This window comes from Anomaloglossus baeobatrachus, chromosome 1 (genome assembly GCF_048569485.1).
Source record: "Anomaloglossus baeobatrachus isolate aAnoBae1 chromosome 1, aAnoBae1.hap1, whole genome shotgun sequence".
In the NCBI taxonomy this organism is placed as follows: Eukaryota; Metazoa; Chordata; class Amphibia; order Anura; family Aromobatidae; genus Anomaloglossus; species Anomaloglossus baeobatrachus.
Window position 1 is genome coordinate 658,427,175 of NC_134353.1, and position 26,010 is coordinate 658,453,184.

Genomic DNA, 26,010 nt, shown 5'->3' on the forward strand with positions numbered 1-26,010 from the left:
CGGCTGCGGCCTGCTATTTTTAGGCTGGGAAGAGTCCAATAACCATGGCTCTTCCCATCCTGAAAATACCAGACCCCAGCTGTCAGCTTCACCTTGGCTGGTGATCTAATTTGGGGGGACCCCACGTTTGTTTGTTTTTTTTTAATTATTTATTTATAAATAATTAAAAAAAAAAAAACAGCTTGGGGAGCCCTCCAAATTGATCACCAGACAAGATGAAGCTGTCAGCTGTGGTTTGCAGGCTACAGCTGTCTGCTTTACCCTAGCTGGCTATCAAAAATAGGGGGGACCCCACGTCATTTATTTTAATTTTTTTTTTTTTTTTTTGGGCTAAATACAAGGCTAGGCATCCTTTAGTGTCACATGAAAGGCACTAAAGGGCGCCAGCTTAGAATATGCAGGGGGGTGGGACGTTATATATGTTTGACATCTATCCATTCATCCACTGTAGCATTTTACGCTGTGTGCCCACAATCAGGGTTTGCAGCGTTTTGGGCGCAGAGTGTTTTCCTTGCGTCCATAACGCTGCGTTGTGCAGTAGAAGCACAGTGGCAGGATTTTTAGAAATCCCGTGCCCACTGTGTTTCTTTTCTCCGCAGCATAAACCGACCTGTGGCGCAGCTTCCCGAGCCTCAGCATGTCAATTTATGCTGCGGAGATGAGTGTTCTTTGCAGGTAGAATAAAACTAAAGTCCACAGCAGCCTGAACCCAAATCGTGGGCATGGGCAGCTGCGTTCTCCCGTGGACAACACTCACATTTCTGCAGGAGGCTGACACTGTGTACTAGACGCCGTGTCGCTGGATCATGGCCACATAGCCTAAAGGCTACTTTACACGCTGCGATATCGGTCCCGATATCGCTAGTGTGGGTACCCGCCCCCATCTGTTGTGCGACACGGGCAAATCGCTGCCCGTGCCGCACAACATCGCGCAGACGCATCACACATACTTACCTGCCCGGCGACGTCGCTGTGACCGGCGAACCGCCTCCTTTCTAAGGGGGCGGTCCGTGTGGCATCACAGTGACGTCACTGAGCGGCCGCCCAATAGAAGCGGAGGGGCGGAGATGAGTGGCCGGAACATCCCGCCCACCTTCTTCCTTCCTCATAGCGGCCGGGAGGCAGGTAAGGAGAGGTTCCTCGTTCCTGCGGCGTCACACATAGCGATGTGTGCTGCCGCAGGAGCGACGAACTACATCGTTACTGCTGCAGTAACGATAATCGAGAATGGACCCCCATGTCACCGATGAGCGATTTTGCACGTTTTTGCAACGATGCAAAATCGCTCATCGGTGTCACACGCAGCAACATCGCTAATGCGGCCGGATGTGCGTCACCAATTCCGTGACCCTAACGACTCCGCATTAGCGATGTCGCAGCGTGTAAAGCCCCCTTAACAGTGAGAAATTTGTTGCTACAGCAACATTTTTGTGAAGTACCTGTGGATTCAAAATGCTTACTATACTCCTGAATAAAATCCTTGAGGGGTCCAGTTTCCAAAATGAGGTCACTTGTGGGGGGTTTCTGATGTATAGGTACCCAAGGGGCCCTGCTAATGTGACATGGTGCGCGCAATTTACTTCAACTTTTCCAAAATTCAAATGGTGCTCCTTCCATTCCAAGCCCTCCCATTTATCCAAACAAAGGTTTTTGGCCACATGTGTGGTATCCCTGCGCTCACAAGAAATTAGATAACAACCTGTGGGGTACACGTTTTGTTGTTGCCTCTTGAAAAAGTGAAAAATGTGTCGCTAAATCAACATTTTTGTGAAAAAAATGAAAATTTCAATATGGCAACCTAAGCTTATCAAATTCTGTGAAGTATTCGTGGATTCAAAATGCTCAATATACACCTAGATTAAAGCCTTGAGGGGTCTTATTTCCAGAATGGGGTCACTTGTGGGGGACCTCCACTGCTTAGGCACCTCAGGGGCTCTCCTAATGCAACATGGCGTCCGCTATTGATTCCAGCCAATTTTGCAGTCAAACTGCACTCCTTCTCTTCTGAGCCCTGTAGTGTGCCCAAACAGTTGATTTCCACCACATACAAGATATCAACAAACTCAGGAGAAATTGCGCAATAAATTTCATGGTGATTTATTTCCTGTTACCCTTGTGAAAAAAAAAGCTACCTGGTTGAAGTAACAATTTTGTGGTAAAATTTTATTTTCTTTTTCGCTCCTAATTGGGAGACCCAGACAGTGGGTGTATAGCTACTGCCCTCTGGAGGCCGCACAAAGAACTACACTTAAAAGTGTAAGGCCCCTCCCCTTCTGGCTATACACCCTCCCGTAGGAGTACAGATTCCTCAGTTTTAGCTTTGTGCGCAAGGAGGTCAGACACGCACGCATAGCTCCATTGTTTTTAGTCAGCAGCAGCTGCTGACTATGTCGGATGGAAGAAAAGAGGGCCCATACAGGGCTCCCAGCATGCTCCCTTCTCACCCCACTGTATGTCGGAGGTGTTTGTAAGGTTGAGGTACCCATTGCGGGTACGGCGGCAGGAGCCCACATGCTGATTCCTTCCCCATCCCTTTTTACAGGGCTCTGGGTGAAGTGGGATTTACTGGTCTCCAGGCACTGAGACCGTGCTCCATCTACAGCCCCTGGAGAAGATGCTGGATGGAGCGGAGTACATCAGGGACATGGCCCTGCTTCCTCAAGGTACTCTGTGTCCCCGTGCATTTGGCGCTCACACCGCAGCATGCTGGGTGTTGTAGTGCGCCGGGGGACATCAGCGCTACGGCGCTTGTGCCATGGCCTCATTCAGCTTCGCTGAAGCAGGCACACTTCTAGGAATCGGTCGCGCCGGCCGCTGGGACTGCGGCGCGGCTGGCACTTGTGGTGCGCCGGGGACTTCAGCGCGGCCCGCGCTTTTACGGCGGCCGCGCTGATAACTCGAGTCCCCGGCTTTTGCGGCCTGCTTCCGTTCGTTCCCGCCCCCGGACCTGCCAGTCAGGAGAGGGGCGGGACGCTGGCCACGTCTAGGAATCGGTCATGCCGGCCGCTGGGACTGCGGCGCGGCTGGCACTTGTGGTGCGCCGGGGACTTCAGCGCGGCCCGCGCTTTTACGGCGGCCGCGCTGATAACTCGAGTCCCCGGCTTTTGCGGCCTGCTTCCGTTCGTTCCCGCCCCCAGACCTGCCAGTCAGGAGAGGGGCGGGACGCTGGCCAGGGCATCAGCGCTGAGGGCTGGAGTCGTTTTTACATACTCCAGCCCTCACAATCGGCACAGAGGGGACACTGTTTCCCGCACTTTTGTTTGGGAACTCCCACGGACCGCCCCTCTCCACAGACGCCGGCAGCCATTCCTGCTGACACGCTGAGCTGCAGAGGGGAGCCGGGGAGACCCAGACAAGGAATTCTGCAGCCTCTTACCCGCTATTCAGCGGGCGGTAAGCAGCCCTCAGGGCTCACCCCCTCTTGTGCCAGTAGTATTCTTAGTATTTTGTTTCTACAAATACTTTGTATTGCATAGCGCTGGTCGCCCTTTGGCTATAGACTCTCTCACATTGCAGAGAGCCAGCAGCATGTCGTCCGTAAAACGCAAGGGTGCCAAGGCACAGACATTATATGCTTCCTGCACCGCATGTGGGACTTTTCTACCGGCAGGCTCCACGGACCCCCATTGTGTGCAGTGCTCGGCCCCTGCGGCGCTTGCACAGTCGGGACCTCTGCTGGACGTGACCCAGGGTGTACCACCTGTGAATGCTGTCCAGGTGACAGGAACTGAGTTTGCAGCTTTTGCTGACAGAATGTCTCTCACTATGTCACAAATTCTTGACACATTGCGAGCTAGGCCTGTACTTCAGGCCACGGACACTGTGCAATCATTGCCCCCTGGTCCCCCTCAGCTCCAAGCTCCGGGACGGGCATATACACCTCAGGGTGAAGACTCTGACTCGGACGATGGCCCCGGGCAGCCTAAGCGGGCTCGCTATGACGGGCCTTCACATTCATCTCAATGGTCAGGATCCCAGCGAGATGAATCTATGGGTGATGAGGCGGACGTAACTGATCAGGATTCTGATCCTGGGACCGCTCTCAATCTAGATACACCAGATGGTGACGCCATAGTTAATGATCTTATATTTAACATCAATAAGATGTTAAATATTTCCCCACCAGCTCCTCTTGTGGAGGAGTCAGCTTCGCAGCACGAGAGAATCCATTTCAGATACCCTAAGCGTACTTTAAGCACTTTTCTGGACCACGCTGACTTTAGAGACGCAATCCAGAAACCCCACGCTTATCCTGAAAGGCGTTTTCCTAAACGGCTTAAAGATACACGCTATCCTTTTCCCCCTGAGGTGGTCAAGGGTTGGACCCAGTGTCCAAAAGTGGATCCTCCAATTTCCAGGCTTGCAGCTAGATCCTTGGTTGCAGTTGAAGATGGAGCGGCACTTAAAGATGCCACTGACAGGCAGATGGAGCTCTGGCTGAAATCCATCTATGAAGCGATTGGAGCGTCATTAGCGCCTTCTTTTGCAGCCGTATGGGCACTCCAAGCTATCTCAGCCGGGCTTGCGCGAGTTGACTCAGTCACACGTGCATTTGCCCCGCAGGTAGCACCATTGACCTCGCAAATGGCGGCATTCGCGTCGTACGCGATTAATGCTGTTCTTGACGCTACAAGCCGCACGGCAGTGGCGTCAGCCAACTCCGTTGTTTTGCGTAGGGCCCTTTGGTTGAGACATTGGAAAGCAGATTCTCATTCCAAGAAGTGCTTAACCAATTTGCCTTTTTCTCGTGACCGATTGTTTGGAGAGCGTTTGGATGAAATCATCAAACACTCCAAGGGTAAGGACTCATCCTTACCGCAACACAGACAAAACAGACCCCAACAGAGGAAGGGTCAGTCTGGTTATCGGTCCTTTCGAGGACCGGGCAGGTCCCAATTCGCCTCGTCAAAAAAGACTCAAAAAGACCAGAGACGCTCAGATTCTTGGAGGTCTCAGTCACGCCCAAAAAGGACAGCCGGAGGAACCGTTGCCAAGACGGCGTCCTCCTGACTTGCGGTCTCCGATTCCACACCCGCGGTCGGTGGGAGGCTTTCCCACTTTGGCGACATCTGGCTGTCACACGTCAAAGACCGTTGGGTGAGGGATATTCTGTCTCACGGGTACAGGATAGAGTTCAGTTCTCGTCCGCCAACTCGTTTCTTCAGAACTTCTCCACCACCAGACCGAGCCGATGCTCTGTTGCAGGCGGTGGCCGCTCTAAAGGCGGAAGGAGTGGTGACCTCCGTCCCTCTTCAGGAACAAGGTCACGGTTTTTACTCCAATCTGTTTGTGGTCCCAAAAAAGGACGGATCGTATCGGCCCGTCCTGGATCTAAAGTTGCTCAACAGACACGTAAAAGTCAGGAGGTTCCGGATGGAATCCCTACGCTCCGTCATAGCCTCAATGTCTCAAGGAGATTTTCTAGCATCAATAGATATCAAAGATGCGTATCTCCACGTGCCGATCGCACCAGAGCATCAGCGTTTCCTACGCTTCGTCATACACGACGAACACCTGCAGTTCGTAGCGTTACCTTTCGGTCTGGCAACAGCCCCCCGGGTCTTCACCAAGGTCATGGCAGCAGTAGTAGCTGTTCTGCACTCGCAGGGTCACTCGGTCATCCCGTATCTAGACGACCTGCTTATAAAGGCACCCTCTCAAGAGGCATGCCAACACAGTCTGAAGGTGGCACTAGACACTCTCCAGAGTTTCGGGTGGATTATCAACTTTCCAAAGTCTCATCTAACCCCGACCCAATCTCTGACTTATCTTGGCATGGAGTTTCATACTCTCTCAGCGATAGTGAAGCTTCCACTGGACAAGCAGTGCTCGCTACGGACTGGAGTGCAATCTCTCCTTCAGAGCCAGTCGCACTCACTGAGGCGCCTCATGCATTTCCTAGGAAAGATGGTAGCAGCAATGGAGGCAGTCCCGTTCGCGCAGTTTCATCTGCGCCCTCTACAATGGGACATTCTACGCCAATGGGACGGGAAATCGACGTCCCTCGACAGGACTGTCTCCCTCTCTCAGACTGCCAAGGACTCTCTGCGTTGGTGGCTTCTCCCCACCTCATTGTCACAGGGAAAGTCGTTCCTTCCCCCGTCCTGGGCAGTGGTCACGACGGATGCGAGCCTATCAGGGTGGGGAGCGGTGTATCTCCACCACAGGGCTCAGGGGATGTGGACTCTGGAAGAGTCCACCCTGCAGATCAATGTTCTGGAAATCAGAGCAATCTATCTTGCCCTGCGAGCCTTCCAACAATGGCTGGAAGGCAAGCAGATTCGGATTCAGTCGGACAATTCCACGGCGGTGGCGTACATCAACCACCAAGGGGGAACACGCAGTCGCCAAGCTTTTCAAGAAGTCCAACGGATTTTGACGTGGGTGGAAAGCAGAGCGTCCACCATATCCGCAGTTCACATCCCAGGCGTGGAAAACTGGGAAGCAGACTTTCTCAGTCGCCAGGGCATGGACGCAGGAGAATGGTCCCTTCACCCGGACGTGTTTCAGCAGATCTGTTGCCGCTGGGGGACGCCGGACGTCGATCTGATGGCGTCACGGCACAACAACAAGGTCCCAGTTTTCATGGCACGGTCTCACGATCACCGAGCACTGGCGGCAGACGCCTTGGTTCAGGATTGGTCGCAATTCCGACTCCCCTATGTGTTCCCACCTCTAGCATTGTTACCCAGAGTTCTCCGGAAAATCAGGTCCGACTGCCATCGAGCCATACTCGTCGCTCCAGATTGGCCAAGAAGGTCGTGGTACCCGGATCTGTGGCATCTCACGGTAGGCCAACCGTGGACACTACCAGACCGTCCAGATTTGCTGTCTCAAGGGCCGTTTTTCCATATGAATTCTGCGGCCCTGAACCTGACTGTGTGGCCATTGAGTCCTGGATCCTAGCGGCCTCAGGTTTATCTCATGAAGTTGTTGCCACAATGAGACAGGCTAGAAAACCATCCTCAGCTAAGATCTATCACAGAACGTGGAAGATATTCTTAGCGTGGTGCTTGGCTCAAGGGTTTTCTCCCTGGCCATTTGCATTGCCAATTTTTCTTTCCTTCCTGCAGTCTGGGTTGGAAAAAGGTTTGTCGCTTAGCTCTCTTAAGGGTCAAGTCTCCGCGCTATCCGTATTCTTTCAGAAGCGCTTGGCACAGCTTTCTAAAGTACGCACGTTTCTCCAAGGAGTTTGTCATATCGTTCCTCCTTACAGACGGCCATTGGAACCCTGGGATCTGAACAAGGTTCTCATTGCTCTCCAGAAGCCGCCTTTCGAGCCTTTGAAAGAGGTTCCCCTTTCTCGGCTTTCACAAAAGGTAGTTTTTCTTGTGGCGGTCACGTCTCTTCGAAGAGTGTCCGAGCTAGCGGCGTTATCTTGCAAATCTCCCTTCCTGGTGTTTCACCAAGACAAGGTAGTACTGCGTCCAATTCCAGAGTTTTCTCCCAAGGTGGTTTCTTCCTTTCATCTCAATCAGGATATCACTTTACCATCTTTGTGTCCGCATCCAGTTCACCAATTTGAAAAGGGTTTACATCTGTTGGACCTGGTGAGAGCACTCAGGATTTACATTTCTCGCACGGCGGCTCTACGCCGTTCTGATGCGCTCTTTGTCCTAGTCGCTGGTCAGCATAAGGGATCGCAAGCTTCCAAATCCACCCTGGCGCGGTGGATCAAGGAACCAATTCTTCACACATACCGTTCTGCTGGGCTTCCGATTCCATCTGGACTGAAGGCCCATTCTACCAGAGCCGTGGGTGCGTCCTGGGCATTGCGGCATCAGGCTACGGCTCAGCAAGTGTGCCAAGCGGCTACCTGGTCGAGTCTGCACACGTTTACCAAACACTATCAAGTGCATACCTACGCTTCGGCAGATGCCAGCCTAGGTAGACAGGTCCTTCAGGCGGCGGTGGCCCACCTGTAGGAAGAGGCTGTCTGACAGCCCGTTCATGTGGTATCTTTTTACCCACCCAGGGACTGCTTTTGGACGTCCCACTGTCTGGGTCTCCCAATTAGGAGCGAAAAAGAAGAAGGGAATTTTGTTTACTTACCGTAAATTCCTTTTCTTCTAGCTCCAATTGGGAGACCCAGCACCCGCCCTATTTGTTCTTAGGGTTTCGTTTTTCGGGTGCACATGTTGTTCATGTTGTTTCTTAAGTTCTCCGATCGTGTTATCGGATTGAATTTGTTTTTGAAACTGTTATTGGCTTTCCTCCTTCTTGCTTTGGTACTAAAACTGAGGAATCTGTACTCCTACGGGAGGGTGTATAGCCAGAAGGGGAGGGGCCTTACACTTTTAAGTGTAGTTCTTTGTGCGGCCTCCAGAGGGCAGTAGCTATACACCCACTGTCTGGGTCTCCCAATTGGAGCTAGAAGAAAAGGAATTTACGGTAAGTAAACAAAATTCCCTTCTTTTTATTTTCATGGCTCAACGTTATAAACTTCTGTAAAGCACCTGGAGGTTCAGGGTACTCACCAAACATCTAGATAAATTCCTTGAGGGGCCTAGTTTCCAATATGGGGTCACTTGTGGTGTTTTTTTGCTGTTTACGTACCTTAGGGGTCCTCCAAATGCGACATGGTGCCTGCAATCTTTTTCAGCCAAATTTCCTTTCCAAAATTCAAATATTGCTCCTTCCGTTCCAAGCCCTCCCATTTCTCCAAACAAAGGTTTCAGACCACAAGTGAGGTATCACCGCGCTCATAAAAAAGTGGGTAACAAACGTTGGGGTCAAATTTTTGGAATTACCTCTTGAAAAAGTGAAAAAATTGATGCTAAAGCAACATTTTTGAGAAAAAAATGAAAATTTTCAATGTGACAACGTAACGTTATCAAAATCTGTGAAGTACTTGTGGATCCAAAATGCTCACTATACCCCTAGATAGAAGCCTTAAGGGGTCTAGTTTCCAAAATGGTGTCACTTGTGAGGGGTTTCTGCTGTTTAGGTACCTTAGCGGACATGTAAATGCAACATGGTGCCCGCAATCTATTTCAGCCAAATTTGCTTTCCAAAATTCAAATATTGCTCCTTCTGTTCCGAGCCCTCCCATTTGTCCAAACAAAGGTTTCTGACCACATGTGGGGTATTGGCGCGCTCATAAGAAAGTGGGGAACAAGTTTTGGGGTTCATTTTGTTGTGTTATTTCTTCTAAAAGTGAATAAATTTGGGGTAGAGCAACATTTTAGGTAAAATTTTATTTTTTGCTTTTTTTCATTCCACTTTGCTTTAGTTCCTGTGAAGCACCTGAAGGGTTAATAAACTTCTTGGATGTGGTTTTGAGTACTTTGAGGGGTGCTGTTTTGAGAATGGTGTCACTTTTAGGTATTTTCTGTCACTTAGGCCTCTCAAAGTCACTTCAAATGTGATGTGGTCCCTAAAAAAATGGTTTTGTGAATTTTGTTGAAAAAATGGGAAATTGCAGATGAACTTTGACCCCTTCTAACTTCCTAACCCCAAAACATTTTGTTTCAGAAATTGCGCTAATGTAAAGTAGACATGTGGGAAATGTTATTTATTAACTGTTTTGTGTGACATAACTCTCTGGGTTAAGGGCATAAAAATTAAAAGTTTGAAAATTGCAAAATTTTCAAAATTTTCATCAAATTTCCGATTTTTTCACAAATAAAAGCAAAAAATATCGTTCTAAATTTATAACTATCATGAAGTACAATATGTCACGAAAAAACAATGTCAGAATCACCGGGATCCGTTGAAGCGTTCCAGAGTTATGACCTCATAAAGTGACACTGGTCAGAATTGCAAAAAATGGCCTGGGCATTAAGGACAAAACTGGCTTCGTCCTTAAGGGGTTAAATACTCAAACTGAAATATCAACACCAGGAAGGAAAACCAAACTGGCGTTACAATACTCTACAGTATATTATTAGTGTATACACTCCTCAACATTGAAATTGCAACATCAAGAAGAAATGTTCTGCATTTATGGAAATCACAGGCTGGATAGATATATTAATGATATGCAAATTGTGAAAAAATAACAACGACATTTTTAAAATGTCTCGATTTGCTCACTATCTGGTATGAGCACCACATGCAGAAATAAGGGCACTTATACACCTTGGCATGTTGTTATTAGGGAGGTTATTTATTAATGGTTGTCTGAAGAAAGTTCTGCTATGCTGAATGCACTGGGCCAAACAAATCAACAAGATCCACTGCTGGCCGCTACCCTTGCAATTTCCAACAAATGATGCGCTCGATGGGAGACAAGTCTGGAGACCCTGCAGGCCATGGTAGCTTTGTCGACCACCAACCGCTCACAGTAGCACAAGGTACTTGTGTTTTGGCGTTGTCATGTTGCAGAATAGCACCTAGATCAATTTTGAGAAATGGCCGTATCACTGTTTCCACTGTCAAATCAATCTAAGTGGAATGGAGTGGGACGGCTCTGGTGTTCCCTTGTGTATGCCACTATATGGCGTCCATGCGTCATCATATTTGAAGATTGGCGTGTATTCATTTTATATTGCAAATCAAATTGGATATCAGTAATGATGGGTGAGCATGCTTGGCACTGCTCGGTACTCGATCAACCATATGGGTACTCGTATTGCAGGTGCTCGAATGTATAGTTCGTGAAACAAGGAACACAAAGCACAGGCACGCTTCACTGAATGATGTGACACAGAATTTCTTAAAGAAAAAAACCCGTACCTACACACAGAAATCAGTAATGACCATTAGGTGCAATTCAATAATAGCTATGGTGTAGGGGTTTAAAAGGACCGATAAGACCATTCGGTATTAAACATTAAACCGAAAAAAGGAAAGCCGAACAAAATGTAAAAAAAAACTATCTTTATTAGATTTACATAAAAAATATATATTTCTTTGTCGCTCTATTGGGAGACCCAGACAATTGGGTTGTATAGGCTGTGCCTCCAGAGGCCGCACAAAGTACTACACTTAAAAGTGTTAAGTCCCTCCCCTTCTGCCTATACACCCCCCGTGCTCCCACGGACTCCTCAGTTTTTTGCTTTGTGCGAAGGAGGTCAGACACGCACAGCACAGCTCCACAGATTGGTCAGCAGCAGCTGCTGACCATGTCGGATGGAAGAAAAGTGGGCCCATATAGGGCCCCCAGCATGCTCCCTTCTCACCCCACTCTTGTCGGCGGTGTTGTTAAGGTTGAGGTATCCATTGCGGGTACGGAGGCTGGAGCCCACATGCTGCTTTCCTTCCCCATCCCCCTCAGGGCTCTGGGTGAAGTGGGATCCTATCGGTCTCCAGGCACTGAGACCGTGCTTCATCCACAACTCCTGTGGAGCCTGATGGATAGGAGCCGGGTACCGTTCAGGGACATGGCCCTGCTACGTGAAGGTACTCTGTATCCCTGTGGGGACCGCGCACGGCAACACCTCAGCTTTGCTGGATGTGCTAGTGCACCGGGCCGCGGCGCTGACCGGGTTAAATGTGCCATTACACACTCAGCGTCGCTGAGTGTGTTTATATGTAGGGGCTACCGCGCTAACCGCCGCTGCCATGGGAAACTGCGGCGCGGCTGGGACTTGTAGTTCGCCGGGGACTTCGGCGTGTGCCGCGCTTTTACGGCAGCCACGCTTATACTCGAGTCCTCGGCTTGCTTGCGGCCTAGTTTTCCCTTTCTCCCGCCCTCAGCCCTGACAGGCAGGGGGAAGGGCGGGACGCTGCACGGAACGAGCAGCACTGAGGGCTGGAGTATGATTTGCATACTCCACCCCCCCTCACTGTGCACAGTGCGGGCACCAGTTCCCGCACTTTCTCGGCCACGCCCACGGCTCCCTCCTCTCGTCAGGACGCCGCAGCCATTCCTGTCAGCTCCTCCGACGCTGCAGAGAGGGACAAACCCTGGGAGACCCAGACACGGTCTCTGGTGGCCTCACAACCGTTTTAAAGCGGGTGGTAAGCAGCACCTGTTGGTGCTAGCCCCAGGGTGCTGTAGTGTATTGATACATTATTTGTTTATAGTATATACTCTACACTGTATGAGCACAGTTCATTCTGGCTATATACCCTATTGTGTTACACAGGGAAAACAATAGCATGGCGCCCACAAAAGGCAGGGGTGCCAAAACACAGGCTTATTATGCTGCCTGCGCCGCATGTATGACCCCACTACCGGCAGGTTCCACTGACTCTTATTGTGTGCACTGTTCGGCCCCTGTGGCACTTATTCAGCCAGAGCCTCTGCTAAGAGGGGCCCAGGGGGAGCCACCTGTTGACACTGTCCAGGTGACGGGGACTGAGTTTGCAAAACTCTCTGAGACTATGGCTAAGATACTAGAAGCCTTGCAATCCAGGCCGGTATCTCAGCAAAGGGACTCTGTTGAATCATTGTCCCCTGACCCCCCTCAGTTGGTCCAACAATGTCCTCCCGGGGTATCTCATACATCCCAGGCTGAGGGTTATGACTTAGACCCCAGCCCCAGACCGAATAAGCGGGCTCGCTTAGAATTTCCCTCGACATCATATTGTTCAGGGTCTCAGCGGGGGGAATCTCTGGTTGATGATGCGGAGACAGCTGATCAGGATTCTGATCCTGAGGGCGCTCTCAATCTTAATACTCCAGACGGGGACGCCATAGTGAACGATCTTATTGCGTCCATCAATCAAATGCTGGATATCTCTCCCTCAGCTCCTCCGGCGGAGGAGTCAGTGTCTCAGCAGGAGAAATTCCGTTTCAGGTTCCCCAAGCGTACACCGAGTATGTTTCTAGACCACTCTGATTTCAGAGAGGCAGTCCAGAATCATCATGCTTGTCCAGATAAGCGTTTTTCTAAGCGCCTTAAGGATACACGTTATCCTTTTCCCCCTGACGTGGTTAAAGGTTGGACTCAGTGTCCCAAAGTGGATCCTCCAATCTCCAGACTGGCGGCTAGATCCATACTAGCAGTGGAAGATGGGGCCTCGCTCAAAGATGCCACTGACAGGCAGATGGAGCTCTGGTTGAAATCCATCTATGAAGCTATCGGAGCTTCTTTTGCCCCAGCATTCGCAGCCGTATGGGCGCTACAAACTATTTCAGCAGGTCAGGCGCAAATTGAAGCGGCCGCGCCACAAGTGGCATCCATTACCACCCAGACCTCGGCAATTGCGTCTTACGCTATTAATGCTGTCCTGGACTCTGCGAGCCGTACGGCGGTTGCGGCCGCCAATTCGGTGGTACTCCGCAGGGCCTTGTGGCTACGTTAATGGAAGGCAGATTCTGCTTCCAAAAAGCGCTTAACCAGTTTGCCAATTTCTGGTGACAGGCTGTTTGGCGAGCGTCTGGATGAAATCATCAAACAATCCAAGGGAAAGGATACATCCTTACCCCAGCCCAAACAGAACATACCCCAACAGAGGAGAGGGCAGTCGAGGTTTCGGTCCTTTCGGGGCGCGGGCAGGTCCCAATTCTCCTCGTCCAAAGGGTCTCAGAAGGAACAAAGGAACTCTGATGCATGGCGGTCTAAGTCACGTCCTAAAAAGACCACCGGAGGCGCCGCTAACAAAGCGGCTTCCTCATGACTTTCGACCTCCTCTAGTAGCATCCTCGGTCGGTGGCAGGCTCTCCCGCTTTTGCGACACCTGGCTGCCACAAATAAAAGACCGCTGGGTGAGAGACATTCTGTCTCACGGTTACAAGATAGAGTTCACCTCTCGTCCCCCGACTCGATTCTTCAGGTCATCCCCGCCTCCCGAGCGAGCCGAGGCTCTTCTGCAGGCGCTGGGCACTCTGAAGGCGGAAGGAGTGGTGGTCCCTGTTCCTCTTCAGCAACAGAGCCACGGTTTTTACTCCAACTTGTTTGTGGTCCCAAAGAAGGACGGGTCTTTCCGCCCGGTCCTGGACCTGAAACTGCTCAACAAACACGTAAAAACCCGACGGTTCAGGATGGAATCCCTCCGCTCCGTCATCGCCTCAATGTCCCAAGGAGATTTCCTGGCATCGATCGATATCAAAGATGCTTATCTCCACGTACCGATTGCTCCAGAGCACCAGCGCTTCTTGCGCTTCGCCATAGGAAACGAACACCTGCAATTTGTGGCACTGCCGTTCGGCCTGTCAACAGCCCCACGGGTTTTTACCAAGGTGATGGCTACTGTAGTAGCGCTCCTACACTCGCAGGGTCACTCGGTGATTCCGTATTTGGACGATCTGCTGATCAAGGCACCCTCTCAAGAGGCATGTCAACGCAGCCTCGACGCTACCCTGGAGACTCTCCAGGGTTTCGGGTGGATCATCAATTTTCCAAAGTCAAATCTGACACTGGCCCAATCGCTGACATATCTTGGCATGGAGTTTCATACCCTCTCAGCGATAGTGAAGCTTCCGCTGATCAAGCAGCAGTCACTACAGAAAGGGGTACAATCTCTCCTTCAAGGCCAGTCACACCCCTTGAGGCGCCTCATGCACTTCCTGGGGAAGATGGTGGCAGCAATGGAGGCAGTCCCTTTCGCGCAGTTTCACCTGCGTCCCCTTCAATGGGACATCCTACGCAAATGGGACAGGAAGCCGACGTCCCTCGACAGGACCGTCTCCCTCTCTCAGGCGACCAAAGCTTCCCTTCGGTGGTGGCTCCTTCCCACTTCATTATCGAAGGGGAAATCCTTCCTACCCCCATCCTGGGAAGTAGTCACGACGGACGCGAGTCTGTCAGGGTGGGGAGCGGTTTTTCTCCACCACAGGGCTCAGGGTACGTGGACCCAGCAAGAGTCCTCGCTTCAGATCAATGTTCTGGAAATACGGGCAGTGTATCTTGCCCTGAAAGCGTTCCAGCAGTGGTTGAAGGGCAAGCCGATCCGAATTCAGTCGGACAACTCCACAGCGGTGGCATACATCAACCACCAAGGCGGCACACGCAGCCGGCAAGCCTTCCAGGAAGTCCGGCGGATTTTGATGTGGGTGGAAGCCACGGCCTCCACCATATCCGCAGTTCACATCCCAGGCGTGGAAAACTGGGAAGCAGATTATCTCAGTCGCCAGGGCATGGACGCAGGGGAATGGTCCCTTCACCCGGACGTGTTTCAGGAGATCTGTTGCCGCTGGGGGGTGCCGGACGTCGACCTCATGGCGTCCCGGCACAACAACAAGGTACCAATGTTCATGGCACGGTCTCAAGATCCCAGAGCTCTGGCGGCAGACGCCTTAGTTCAGGATTGGTCGCAGTTTCAGCTCCCTTATGCGTTTCCTCCGCTGGCACTGTTGCCCAGAGTGTTACGCAAGATCAGGGCCGAATGCCGCCGCGTCATCCTCGTCGCTCCAGACTGGCCGAGGCGGTCGTGGTACCCGGATCTGTGGCATCTCACGTTCGGCCAACCGTGGGCACTACCAGACCTACCAGACTTGCTATCTCAAGGGCCGTTTTTCCATCTGAATTCTGCGGCCCTCAACCTGACTGTGTGGCCATTGAGTCCTGGATCCTAGCGTCTTCAGGGTTATCTCAAGACGTCATTGCCACTATGAGACAAGCTAGGAAACCAACGTCCGCTAAAATCTACCACAGGACGTGGAAAATTTTCCTGTCGTGGTGTTCTGCTCAGGGTATTTCTCCCTGGCCTTTTGCCTTGCCCGCTTTTCTGTCCTTCCGTCAATCTGGACTGGAAAAGGGTTTGTCGCTCGGCTCTCTTAAGGGACAAGTCTCAGCGCTCTCTGTGTTTTTCCAGAAGCGCCTAGCCAGACTTCCACAGGTACGCACGTTCCTGCAGGGGGTTTGTCACATCGTCCCTCCTTACAAGCGGCCGTTAGAACCCTGGGATCTGAACAGGGTGCTGATGGTTCTTCAGAAACCACCATTCGAGCCAATGAGGGATAATCCTCTCTCACGCCTTTCGCAGAAAGTGGTTTTTCTAGTAGCAGTCACTTCACTTCGGAGAGTGTCTGAGCTAGCAGCGCTTTCATGCAAAACCCCTTTCCTGGTGTTTCACCGGGACAAGGTGGTTCTACGTCCGGTTCCGGAATTTCTCCCTAAGGTGGTATCCACCTTTCATCTCAATCAGGATATCTCCTTACCTTCTTTTTGTCCTCATCCAGTTCACCAATGTGAAAAGGATTTGCACTTGTTAGATCTGGTGAGAGCACTCCGAATCTACATTTCTCGTACGGCGCCCCTGCGCCGCTCGGATGCACTCTTTGTCCTTGTCGCTGGCCAGCGTAAAGGGTCACAGGCTTCCAAATCAACCCTGGCTCGGTGGATCAAGGAGCCAATTATCGAAGCTTACCGTTCGGCTGGGCCTCCGGTTCCCTCAGGGCTGAAGGCCCATTCTACCAGAGCCGTGGGCGCGTCCTGGGCTTTGAGGCACCAGGCTACGGCTCAGCAGGTGTGTCAGGCGGCTACCTGGTCGAGTCTGCACACTTTCACGAAACACTATCAAGTGCATACCTATGCTTCGGCGGATGCCAGCCTAGGTAGACGAGTCCTTCAGGCGGCGGTTGCCCACCTGTAGGAAGAGGCCGTTTTACGGCTCTCTTACGAGGTATTATTTTACCCACCCAGGGACTGCTTTTGGACGTCCCAATTGTCTGGGTCTCCCAATAGAGCGACAAAGAAGAAGGGAATTTTGTTTACTTACCGTAAATTCCTTTTCTTCTAGCTCTAATTGGGAGACCCAGCACCCGCCCCTGTTTTTTTGTGTACACATGTTGTTCATGTTGAATGGTTTCAGTTCTCCGATATTCCTTCGGATTGAAGTTACTTTAAACCAGTTTATAATTCTTTTTCCTCCTTCTTGCTTTTGCACCAAAACTGAGGAGCCCGTGGGAGCACGGGGGGTGTATAGGCAGAAGGGGAGGGGCTTAACACTTTTGAGTGTAATACTTTGTGCGGCCTCCGGAGGCATAGCCTATACACCCAATTGTCTGGGTCTCCCAATTAGAGCTAGAAGAAAAGGAATTTACGGTAAGTAAACAAAATTCCCTTCTTCTTCATCGTTCCTTATGGGAGACCCAGACCATGGGTGTATAGCTTCTGCCTCCGGAGGACACACAAAGTACTACACTAAAAAGTGTAGCTCCTCCCTCCGAGCATATACACCCCCTGGATGACCACATCTAGCCAGTTCAATGCTTTGTGTTCAGGAGGTCACACACACATGCATTCTCATCTGATTTTTGATTTCAAAGAGTTGGAAGAAAAGCGGGTCCAAGCTGGACCCCCGGCATGTCCCTTCACACCCCACTGTTGCGGCGGTGCTGTTAAGGTTGATTTACAAGGCTGGAGCCTTACATGCCGCGCTCCTTCACCATCCCTCGGGCTCTGGCTTGAAGTGGGAGCCATCACAGTTCTCACTGCTTTGCAGGAGACCGGTCTCCATCCGCAGCCCTTTCAGGACCCTGCCGGACGGAGCGCTCACCCCTCAGGGACCTGGCCCTGCGTCTCATAAGCTAAGTATTGAGACGTTATTCAAGGGTCCCTTGTGCATTTATTGTGGGGAGAGTGTGTTATGTCACTGTGCTGTGATTTCCGTCCGGTTCTCTGGTTTTCTCCTGAGAAACGCGCCGAGGGTGCCTGCTCGTCGGCCGCATGGGAAAATTTAGGCCCCGGCTTCGGCTGCGGCCTAGTTTCGTTTTCACTGCCCCTGCATGTCAGTCATGCAGGGGGACAGTGCGGCGCCGCCCACCGGCCGTTCAGCAGAGGGGAGGACACTCCTCTCTGAGGAGATGTTTCCCTCCCCTGTATATCCCCTTGGCCCTCCGGTTCCCGCTCTTGGAGTAATCCTCCGCCCCCCCTCCTCACTCCGGCGCTATTTTATCAGCGTTCACACACTGATCGGCGCTGGCTGTTGCAGCTCTGCATCTGTCTGGGGGTTCAAGCTGTGGAATCCGGAGGGCACACAAAACGGTCTGGTAAGCCACAACCTCTGGTTGTGGACTTTCTTGTACTCTCTGGGGGTCATTCTGAAGGAGTGTGTTCTTTACTGCAGAACCTCCACCTCAGCAGCATGTCTCTCACTAGGAGCAAGGCTTTACTCTATATGCACTGCATGTCAGCTCATACTGCCTGAACCGAGCACATATCCACATTGTGATGCCTGCTTTAACATGGTGGTGCCTCAGCCTGGAGTCTCCCCAGGGGTCCCTCCGGCTGCTCCGGCCCCGGTGGCTGAACCCCCGGCTTGGGTAGCTTCGTTTTCTAAAGCTATCTCCCAGTCCCTTGCCGACTCCATGGGACAGCTGTCCCGGACTCTGCTGACCATGCATCAGCCCCCTTCTCAGGGCGCCTCTGCTGCTCCGACTCGCTCTGAGAGCTCACAGAGGATTTTTCATCTGTTCCCGTCCTCCTAAACGGAGACGCAGGGACTCTTCTCCTTCCTCGTCCAACGGCTCTGATTCACGAGCTGAATTGCAGAGCGAGGAGGATGCCTTTACTGTGGGCTCGGACGCTACCTCTATGTACCCCATTGATTTATCTGAAGGGGATGCGGATGTTAGTGACTTGATTGCGTCCATTAATTCCGTACTGGACCTCAATCCACCAGTGTCAGAGGAACAAGCCTCTCTGGTAGAAAAACACCAGTTTACCTCACCTAAGAGAGCAAGGAGTATGTTTTTTAACCACTCCAGTTTTCAGGCCACTGTGACCAAGCCCAGGGCCTGTCCTGACAAACTCTTCCCAAAGCGTAGTTCTGATGAACGTTTTCCCTTTCCACCAGAGGTGGTCAAGGAGTGGCATTCACCAAAGGTAGATCCTCCAGTGTCTAGAGCCCGGACAGTTGTATCTGTGGCCGATGGCACCTCACTTAAGGATCCCACTGACCGCCAGGTTGACCTTCTGGCCAAATCTGTATATGAGGCGGCAGGGGCCTCGTTCTCCCCGTCTTTTGCAGCGGTGTGGGCTCTTAAGGCCGTCTCTGCCTCTCTGGAGGAGATGCATTCCCTCACCAGGGACTCTATGCCGAAATGGTTGCCTTAATTTCCCAGGCTTCGGTTTTTTCATCCTATGCCATGTCTGCCATTCTGGAGGCTCCTCACCGCATGGCGGTGGCTTCCGCTAATTCCCTCGCGCTCCGCAGGATCTTGTGGCTTCGAGAGTGGAAAGCAGACGCTTCTTCTAAGAAGTACCTTGCTGGGCTCCCCTTTGCTGGGTCCCGGCTGTTCGGTGAACAACTGGATGAAATTATTAAGGAAGCTACTCATGGGAAGAGTATTTCCTTGCCACAAACTAAAACCAGGAAACCTGTCCAGGGCAGGAACCAGTCGAGGTTTCGTTCCTTTCGTTCCTCTAACTGGTCATCCTCTAAGCCCTCAGCCTCGTCCACTAACTCAGCCAAGGATCGAAAACCCAGCTGGCGCACGAAGCCGCGTCCTCAGAAAAGCGGAGGAGCCGCTGCCACTAAGGCAGTCTCCTCTTGACTATCTGGCTGCGCCAGCAACGTCCTTGGTCGGTGGCAGGCTCTCCCACTTTGGCGACGTGTGGTTCCAACTCGTCTCCGATCAGTGGGTGAGAGATATAATCTCTCACGGCTACAGGATAGAATTTTCTTCCAGCCCGCCAAACAGATTTTTTCTGTCGGCTCCCCCCTGCTCCAAAGCCGCCGCCTTCTCTCAGGCCGTGGCTTCCTTGCAGGCCAACGGAGTAATTGTACCGGTTCCCGCCCGGGAACGGTTCAGAGGTTTCTACTCAAACCTCTTCCTAGTCCCCAAGAAGGACGGTTCCTTCCGGCCCATCCTGGATCTCAAGCTTCTCAACAAGCATGTTCAGGTGCGGCACTTTCGCATGGAATCTCTGCGATCGGTCATTGCCGCAATTACCCAAGGAGATTTTCTAGCATCCATCGACATCAGAGATGCCTATCTGCATGTGCCAATTGCAGTTTCACACCAGCGTTGGCTACGTTTTGCAATCGGAGAGGAACATTTCCAATTCGTGGCTCTCCCCTTCGGGTTAGCCACGGCCCCTCGGGTATTCACCAAGGTCATGGCAGCAGTCCAGGGGTTGGCAGTGATTCCTTACCTGGACGACCTTCTAGTCAAGCCTTCATCCAGTGCAGACTGTCAGCGCAGTGTCTCGCTCACTCTCACCACTCTAGTCCAGTTCGGGTGGCTTGTCAATCTACCCAAGTCCACTCTGACCCTGACCCAGGAATTTACGTACCTAGGGATGCAATTCGAGACTGTGCCGGCACTTGTGAAGCTGCCCTTAGTCAAACAGCAGTCCCTTCATCTGGCGGTACGCTCTCTGCTGAGGCCCCGCCGTCATTCCATCAGGCACCTCATGCAGGTGCTGGGTCAGATGGTGGCGTCAATGGAAGCGGTTCCCTTTGCCCAGTTCCATCTGCGTCCCCTGCAGCTGGACATCCTCCGCTGTTGGGACAAGCGGACCTCTTCCTTGCACAGGCCAGTGGCTCTGTCGCCACAGACCAGGAGCTCTCTTCAGTGGTGGCTTTGGCCTCTCTCTCTGTCCCAGGGACGCTCCTTTCTGGCCCCGTCCTGGGTGATTCTCACCACGGACGCCAGTCTATCCGGCTGGGGAGCAGTGTTTCTCCACCACCGAGCACAGGGCACTTGGACTCCGTCCGAATCAGCCCTCTCGATCAATGTGCTGGAAATCAGAGCTGTGCTCCTAGCTCTCGTATTCTTTCACCACCTGTTGGCGGGCAAGCACATTCGAGTCCAGTCAGACAACGCGACAGCAGTTGCCTACATCAATCACCAGGGCGGGACACGCAGCCGCCTGGCAATGTTGGAAGTTCAACGTATCCTTCAGTGGACGGAAGACTCCAAGTCCACCATATCCGCAGTCCACATCCCAGGTGTAGAAAGCTGGGAGGCAGATTATCTCAGCCGTCAAACCGTGGACAGCGGCGAGTGGGCCCTGCATCCGGCAGTGTTCCGGTCAATCTGCCGCAAGTGGGGCACTCCGGAAGTGGATCTAATGGCATCCCGGCACAACATCAAGGTCCCGGTTTACGTGGCTCGCTCCCACGATCCTCAGGCCTTGGCGGCGGACGCGCTGGTTCAGGATTGGTCCCAGTTTCGTCTGTCTTACGTGTTTCCCCCTCTAGCTCTCTTGCCCAGAGTCCTGCGCAAGATCAGAATGGAGGGCCGTCGGGTCATAATCATTGCTCCAGACTGGCCCAGGCGAGCTTGGTACCCAGACCTGCTCCGTCTGTCCGTAGAGGTGCCGTGGCATCTCCCGGACCGCCCAGACCTTCTCTCACAAGGTCCGTTTTTCCGCCAGAATTCTGCGGCTCTCAGATTGACGGCGTGGCTCTTGAGTCCTGGATCCTGACGGCTTCAGGCATTCCTTCCGAGGTCATCTTCACTATGACTCAGGCTCGGAAGTCTTCCTCGGCCAGGATTTACCACAGGACTTGGAGAATTTTCCTGTCCTGGTGTCGCTCTTCCGGCCATGCTCCTTGGCCGTTTCCTTGCCGACCATCCTGTCCTTTCTACAGTCCGGTCTGCAGCTAGGACTATCCCTCAATTCCCTCAAGGGACAGGTCTCGGCTCTGTCTGTGTTGTTCCAGCGGCGTATCGCCCGACTGGCCCAGGTGCGCACCTTCATGCAGGGCGCATCTCTCATCATTCCGCCTTACCGGCGGCCTCTGGATCCCTGGGACCTCAATCTGGTCCTCACGGCCTTACAGAAACCCCCTTCGAGCCTCTTTGGGAGGTTTTCTTTGTTTTGTCTTTCACAGAAAGTGGTCTTTCTAGTGGCCATAACTTCTCTCAGGAGAGGCTCTGATTTGGCTGCGCTCTCTTCGGAGTCACCCTTTTTGGTTTTTCACCAAGGCAAGGTGGTTCTCCGTCCGACTCCGGACTTTCTCTCTAAGGTGGTGTCTCCTTTCCACCTTAACCAGGACATTTCATTGCCTTCCCTTTGTCCGGCCCCTGTGCATCGCTTTGAGAAAGCGTTGCATACTTTAGATTTGGTGCGGGCGCTCCGGATCTATGTGTCACGCACCGCTGCCCTTAGGCGGTGCACCTCTCTTTTCTGCACACCTTTTCGAAGCACTACCAGGTGCATGCTCATGCTTCGGCAAATGAGAGCTTGGGCAGACGCATCCTTCAGGCGGCTGTCGCCCATTTGTGAAGTTAGGTTTTGCCTACTTCTCAGTTTCTGTTTATTTCCCACCCATGGACTGCTTTGAGACGTCCCATGGTCTGGGTCTCCCATAAGGAACGATGAAGAAAAAGAGAATTTTGTTTACTTACAGTAAATTCTTTTTCTTATAGTTCCGACATGGGAGACCCAGCACCCTCCCTGTTGCCTGTTGGCAGTTCTTGTTCCGTGTGTTTTCACCGGCTGTTGTTGTAGACAGAGTAAAACCCGGAATAACCGGAACCTCTATCTCTACTTGTGGGTGGATGTCCTCCTTCAGCTTTTGCACTAAACTGGCTAGATGTGGTCATCCAGGGGGTGTATATGCTCGGAGGGAGGAGCTACACTTTTTAGTGTAATACTTTGTGTGTCCTCCGGAGGCAGAAGCTATACACCCATGGTCTGGGTCTCCCATGTCGGAACTATAAGAAAAAGAATTTACGGTAAGTAAACAAAATTCTCTTTATTTTGGGTTTTATAATGGCACAAGCAATTGGCTGGAATGAAAGGAGCGTCACAAATAGAAAAAACCTGCATGATGCACAATAGATGGGTACAATTTGCAATAATAAATATAAATAACCGCTATGTACAAAGGAATTGCAGAAAGTACCAATATTGATAAAAAAAAACTGAAAAAAGTGTCACATGCCAGGAGGTATTATTATTTGTAAACAAAATTATATATATATAATTAAACACACGAAATATAATTGCTACCATAGTAAGTAGCAATAATGAAACCACAAAGTAGTGGTAAGAGGCACTGGTACACTGTGCACCAACAATTACTGACTTCATGTAGTTGTGAGAAGTGAAATCATGTGCCAGCTACATGTAGTTCCAGGTGTGTAGCACAATGAAAGGCTCCTCCACTAGTCAAAGGGCACAGATAATGGCCGTAAGACAAAGAAGGGTGAATAAAGATAAACAGAGGGTATTTACCAGGATGTAGCAGGAGCACCAAGCCAAGGATGTGACACTCACCCTGATGCGCGCATGTTTCGGTGCAATCTTCTTCAGGAAGTTGAAGAAGATTGCACCAAAATGTGCGTGCGTCGGGGTGGGCGTCACATCCTTGGCTTTTCTTTGCTGGGGGAAGGAAATGCATGCATTTAGGTGCACCTTTGTGACCTCAAAAATGTACCAAAATTGCATTAAAGGATCCAGTGTGGGAACTTACCCTTACAGCTCAAGATTACATTGATTCATTCGGTAGGGGAACCAGTGGTACAGTCATTCCTCCAAAGTGTCCTGGTAATCGTTTTTCAACACTTTTATGTGAGGCTGCATGTTGCTTATGCTCCTGTGACTGGCCTAAACTTGCTTTGATTGGCTGCAGCATTTTTAGGCTTGTCTCTAATCAAACACATTTGGGACGTCCTTGGTCAGCAGTTACAAAGGCAGCTGCCAACAGCGGATCTTGATGATTTGTGTGCCCAACTGCATTCAGCGTGGCAGAACATTCCTCAGATAACCATTAATAACTGTGATGTTTGGAAAATTTTGTTTGCATTTTTTAATCTATCTATAGATTTTGTGTATAAATCCTGTGATTTCCACAATTTCACGACTTTTCCTTTTTGATGTAATTTCAATGTTGAAGAGTTCATACGATTAGTATATTGTTTAGTATTGTAATATTAGTTCATATGCATTAATAGACTCTATGATCCAATTATAGGATCGGTATCAACATTCACTACTCGTTACTTTTCTTTCCCTCTAAGCATTTCTCTCATGTTCCCAGTGGATGTGGTAGTCTGGTCTCTTCAGCCCAATCTTCATGTTTTCATTGATTTTGATGGATCATTCCATACACATAGCATTCCATTCTGTATTGATGTACTTCTCTGTTCTCTACTGGTGTACCAACAGTGATCTAAAATGTATTCCCCATCTTGTGTATAGGTGATGATTAGTAAAGAGGTAAGCGGGGTTTACACGCTGCGACATCGCTAGCATCGGCTACCAATGTTGAGCGCGATAGTCCCGCCCCCGTCGTACGTGCGATATTGTCTGATCGCTGCCGTAGCAAACATTATCGCTACGGCAGTGTCACACGCACATACCTGCTCTGCGACGTCGCTCTGGCCGGCGAACCGCCTCCTTTCTAAGAGGGCGGGTCGTGCGGCGTCACAGTGACGTCACACGGCAGGCGTCCAATAGAAGCGGAGGGGCAGAGATGAGCGGGACTTAACATCCCGCCCACCTCCTTCCTTCCGCATTGCCGGTGGAGGCAGGTAAGGAGATGTTCGTCGCTCCTGCGGTGTCGCACACAGCGATGTGTGGTGCCGCAGGAACGAGGAACAACATCGCTAATAAAAAGAAAACGTTTTTTGTTTCAGGACGACCTCTCCGCGGCAAACGATTTTGACCGCTTTTGCGATCGTTTAAGGTTGCTCATAAGTGTCACACGCTGCAATATCGTTAATGACGCCGGATGTGCGTCACAAACACCGTGACCCCGACGATAAAACATTAACGATATCGTAGCATGTAAACCCCGCTGTAGTCTGCTTTGTTGTTAGAAGCTCTAAACGATAAACTAATGGTCCGGTGTGCCATGGGTGGGAACCAGATCAAGATCCTTGGGGATGATACATCGAAAAAAAAGTTTTGTTATTACCACTTTGCCTTGTTCACTCCTACCATTTTGTGCCTGCATCTCTTATATAGACAGTGTCTTCATGATTACAGACCTCATACAGTGATACTCCCTTACATCTATCTGCTTTACAACATGCTTCCTACATAAAGCACTCAATTTAGAGGTTTTAATGACCCTCCTCCTTTTTTCTTTTTTTTTCACTCGTGTCAGTAACTTTTGCTTTGCTTTATTTAGCAATTACATATATATTTTTTGTATTTCCGTTTTTCACTTACCAGGCTAAACAGAAGGTGGATGCCTATCATCTGCAGCTGCAGAATTTGTTGTATGAAGTTATGCACCTCCAGAAGGAGATCACCAAATGTCTGGAGTTTAAGTAATCCTTCCCTGTCTATGAATACAAATACACATCTTTCAGTTTTTCAGGCCTTCATGTAATGATTTGCAACTCTACTTTCCTTCCAGATCCAAGCATGAGGAAATTGAACTTGTAGGTGTGGAAGAATTTTATCGAGAGGCTCCTCCAGAGATTAGCAAACCAGAGACCACATCAAGTGACCCACATCAGCAAACGTTATCTCGCCTGGACTGGGAGCTGGAACAGAGGAAGAGGTTAGATCCAGTTGTTCTGCGCTGATCCATCTTGCTACCGGCAGCTTGCTACCGGCAGCTTGCTACCGGCAGCTTGCTACCGGCAGCTTGTTACCGGCAGCTTGTTACCGGCAGCTTGCTACCAGCAGCTTTCTCATACATGTTGGGAACATTTATTTGTTATATTTGTCCATAATGTTGTCATTCTAGTCCATAATGCTCTTCGTATTTTGTAAAACCATCATTCATTTTTTATTCCTGGCCATTCTTAGGTTGGCAGAGAAGTATAAGGAGAGTTTGGCCAGCAAGGAGAAGATTCTAAAGGAGATTGAAGTTAAGAAGGAATATCTGAACAGCCTCCAGCCACAGCTACACAGCATTATGCAGGTTATTTGCCCAAATAACATCACAACATTGACTTTTCATATCCTTCTAGATTGTGCCGCCCTGCTCAGTTACTTTTAAAGGGAATCTGTCAGCTGGTTTTTGACACCTAATCTGAGAGTAGTGTAACTTGGGGGCAGAGACCCTGATTCCAGCAATGTATCCCATACTGAGCTACTTTTAGTGTAGTTTTGATAAAATCAGTGTAATCAGCAGTAGATTATCACTACAGGACTACTTGTTGTACTGCCAGGTAGTCCAGGATATTCATGAGCTCTGTGTAACTGCTAGATCTGCAGCAGAAAAAACATTGATTTCATCAAACAGCTCAGTAAGTGACACATCGCTGTAATCAGGGTCTCTATCTCTACATTATGCTGCTCTGATATGGGAGAGCAAAAC

General features: G+C 50.7%; 1 protein-coding gene across 5 annotated transcripts in view; it reads left to right on the forward strand.

Moving 5' to 3' along the window:
• The window catches only part of THOC5 (THO complex subunit 5), a 112,969-nt gene that overhangs the window by 16,329 nt on the left and 70,630 nt on the right, over positions 1 to 26,010 (forward strand). For all 5 annotated transcript variants that reach the window (XM_075319972.1, XM_075319973.1, XM_075319974.1 and 2 more), the window contains exons 5-7: positions 24,912 to 25,009; positions 25,099 to 25,245; positions 25,497 to 25,611. In XM_075319972.1, the coding sequence (XP_075176087.1) occupies positions 24,912 to 25,009; positions 25,099 to 25,245; positions 25,497 to 25,611 (360 nt within the window). The remainder of the gene's footprint in view (positions 1 to 24,911; positions 25,010 to 25,098; positions 25,246 to 25,496; positions 25,612 to 26,010) is intronic.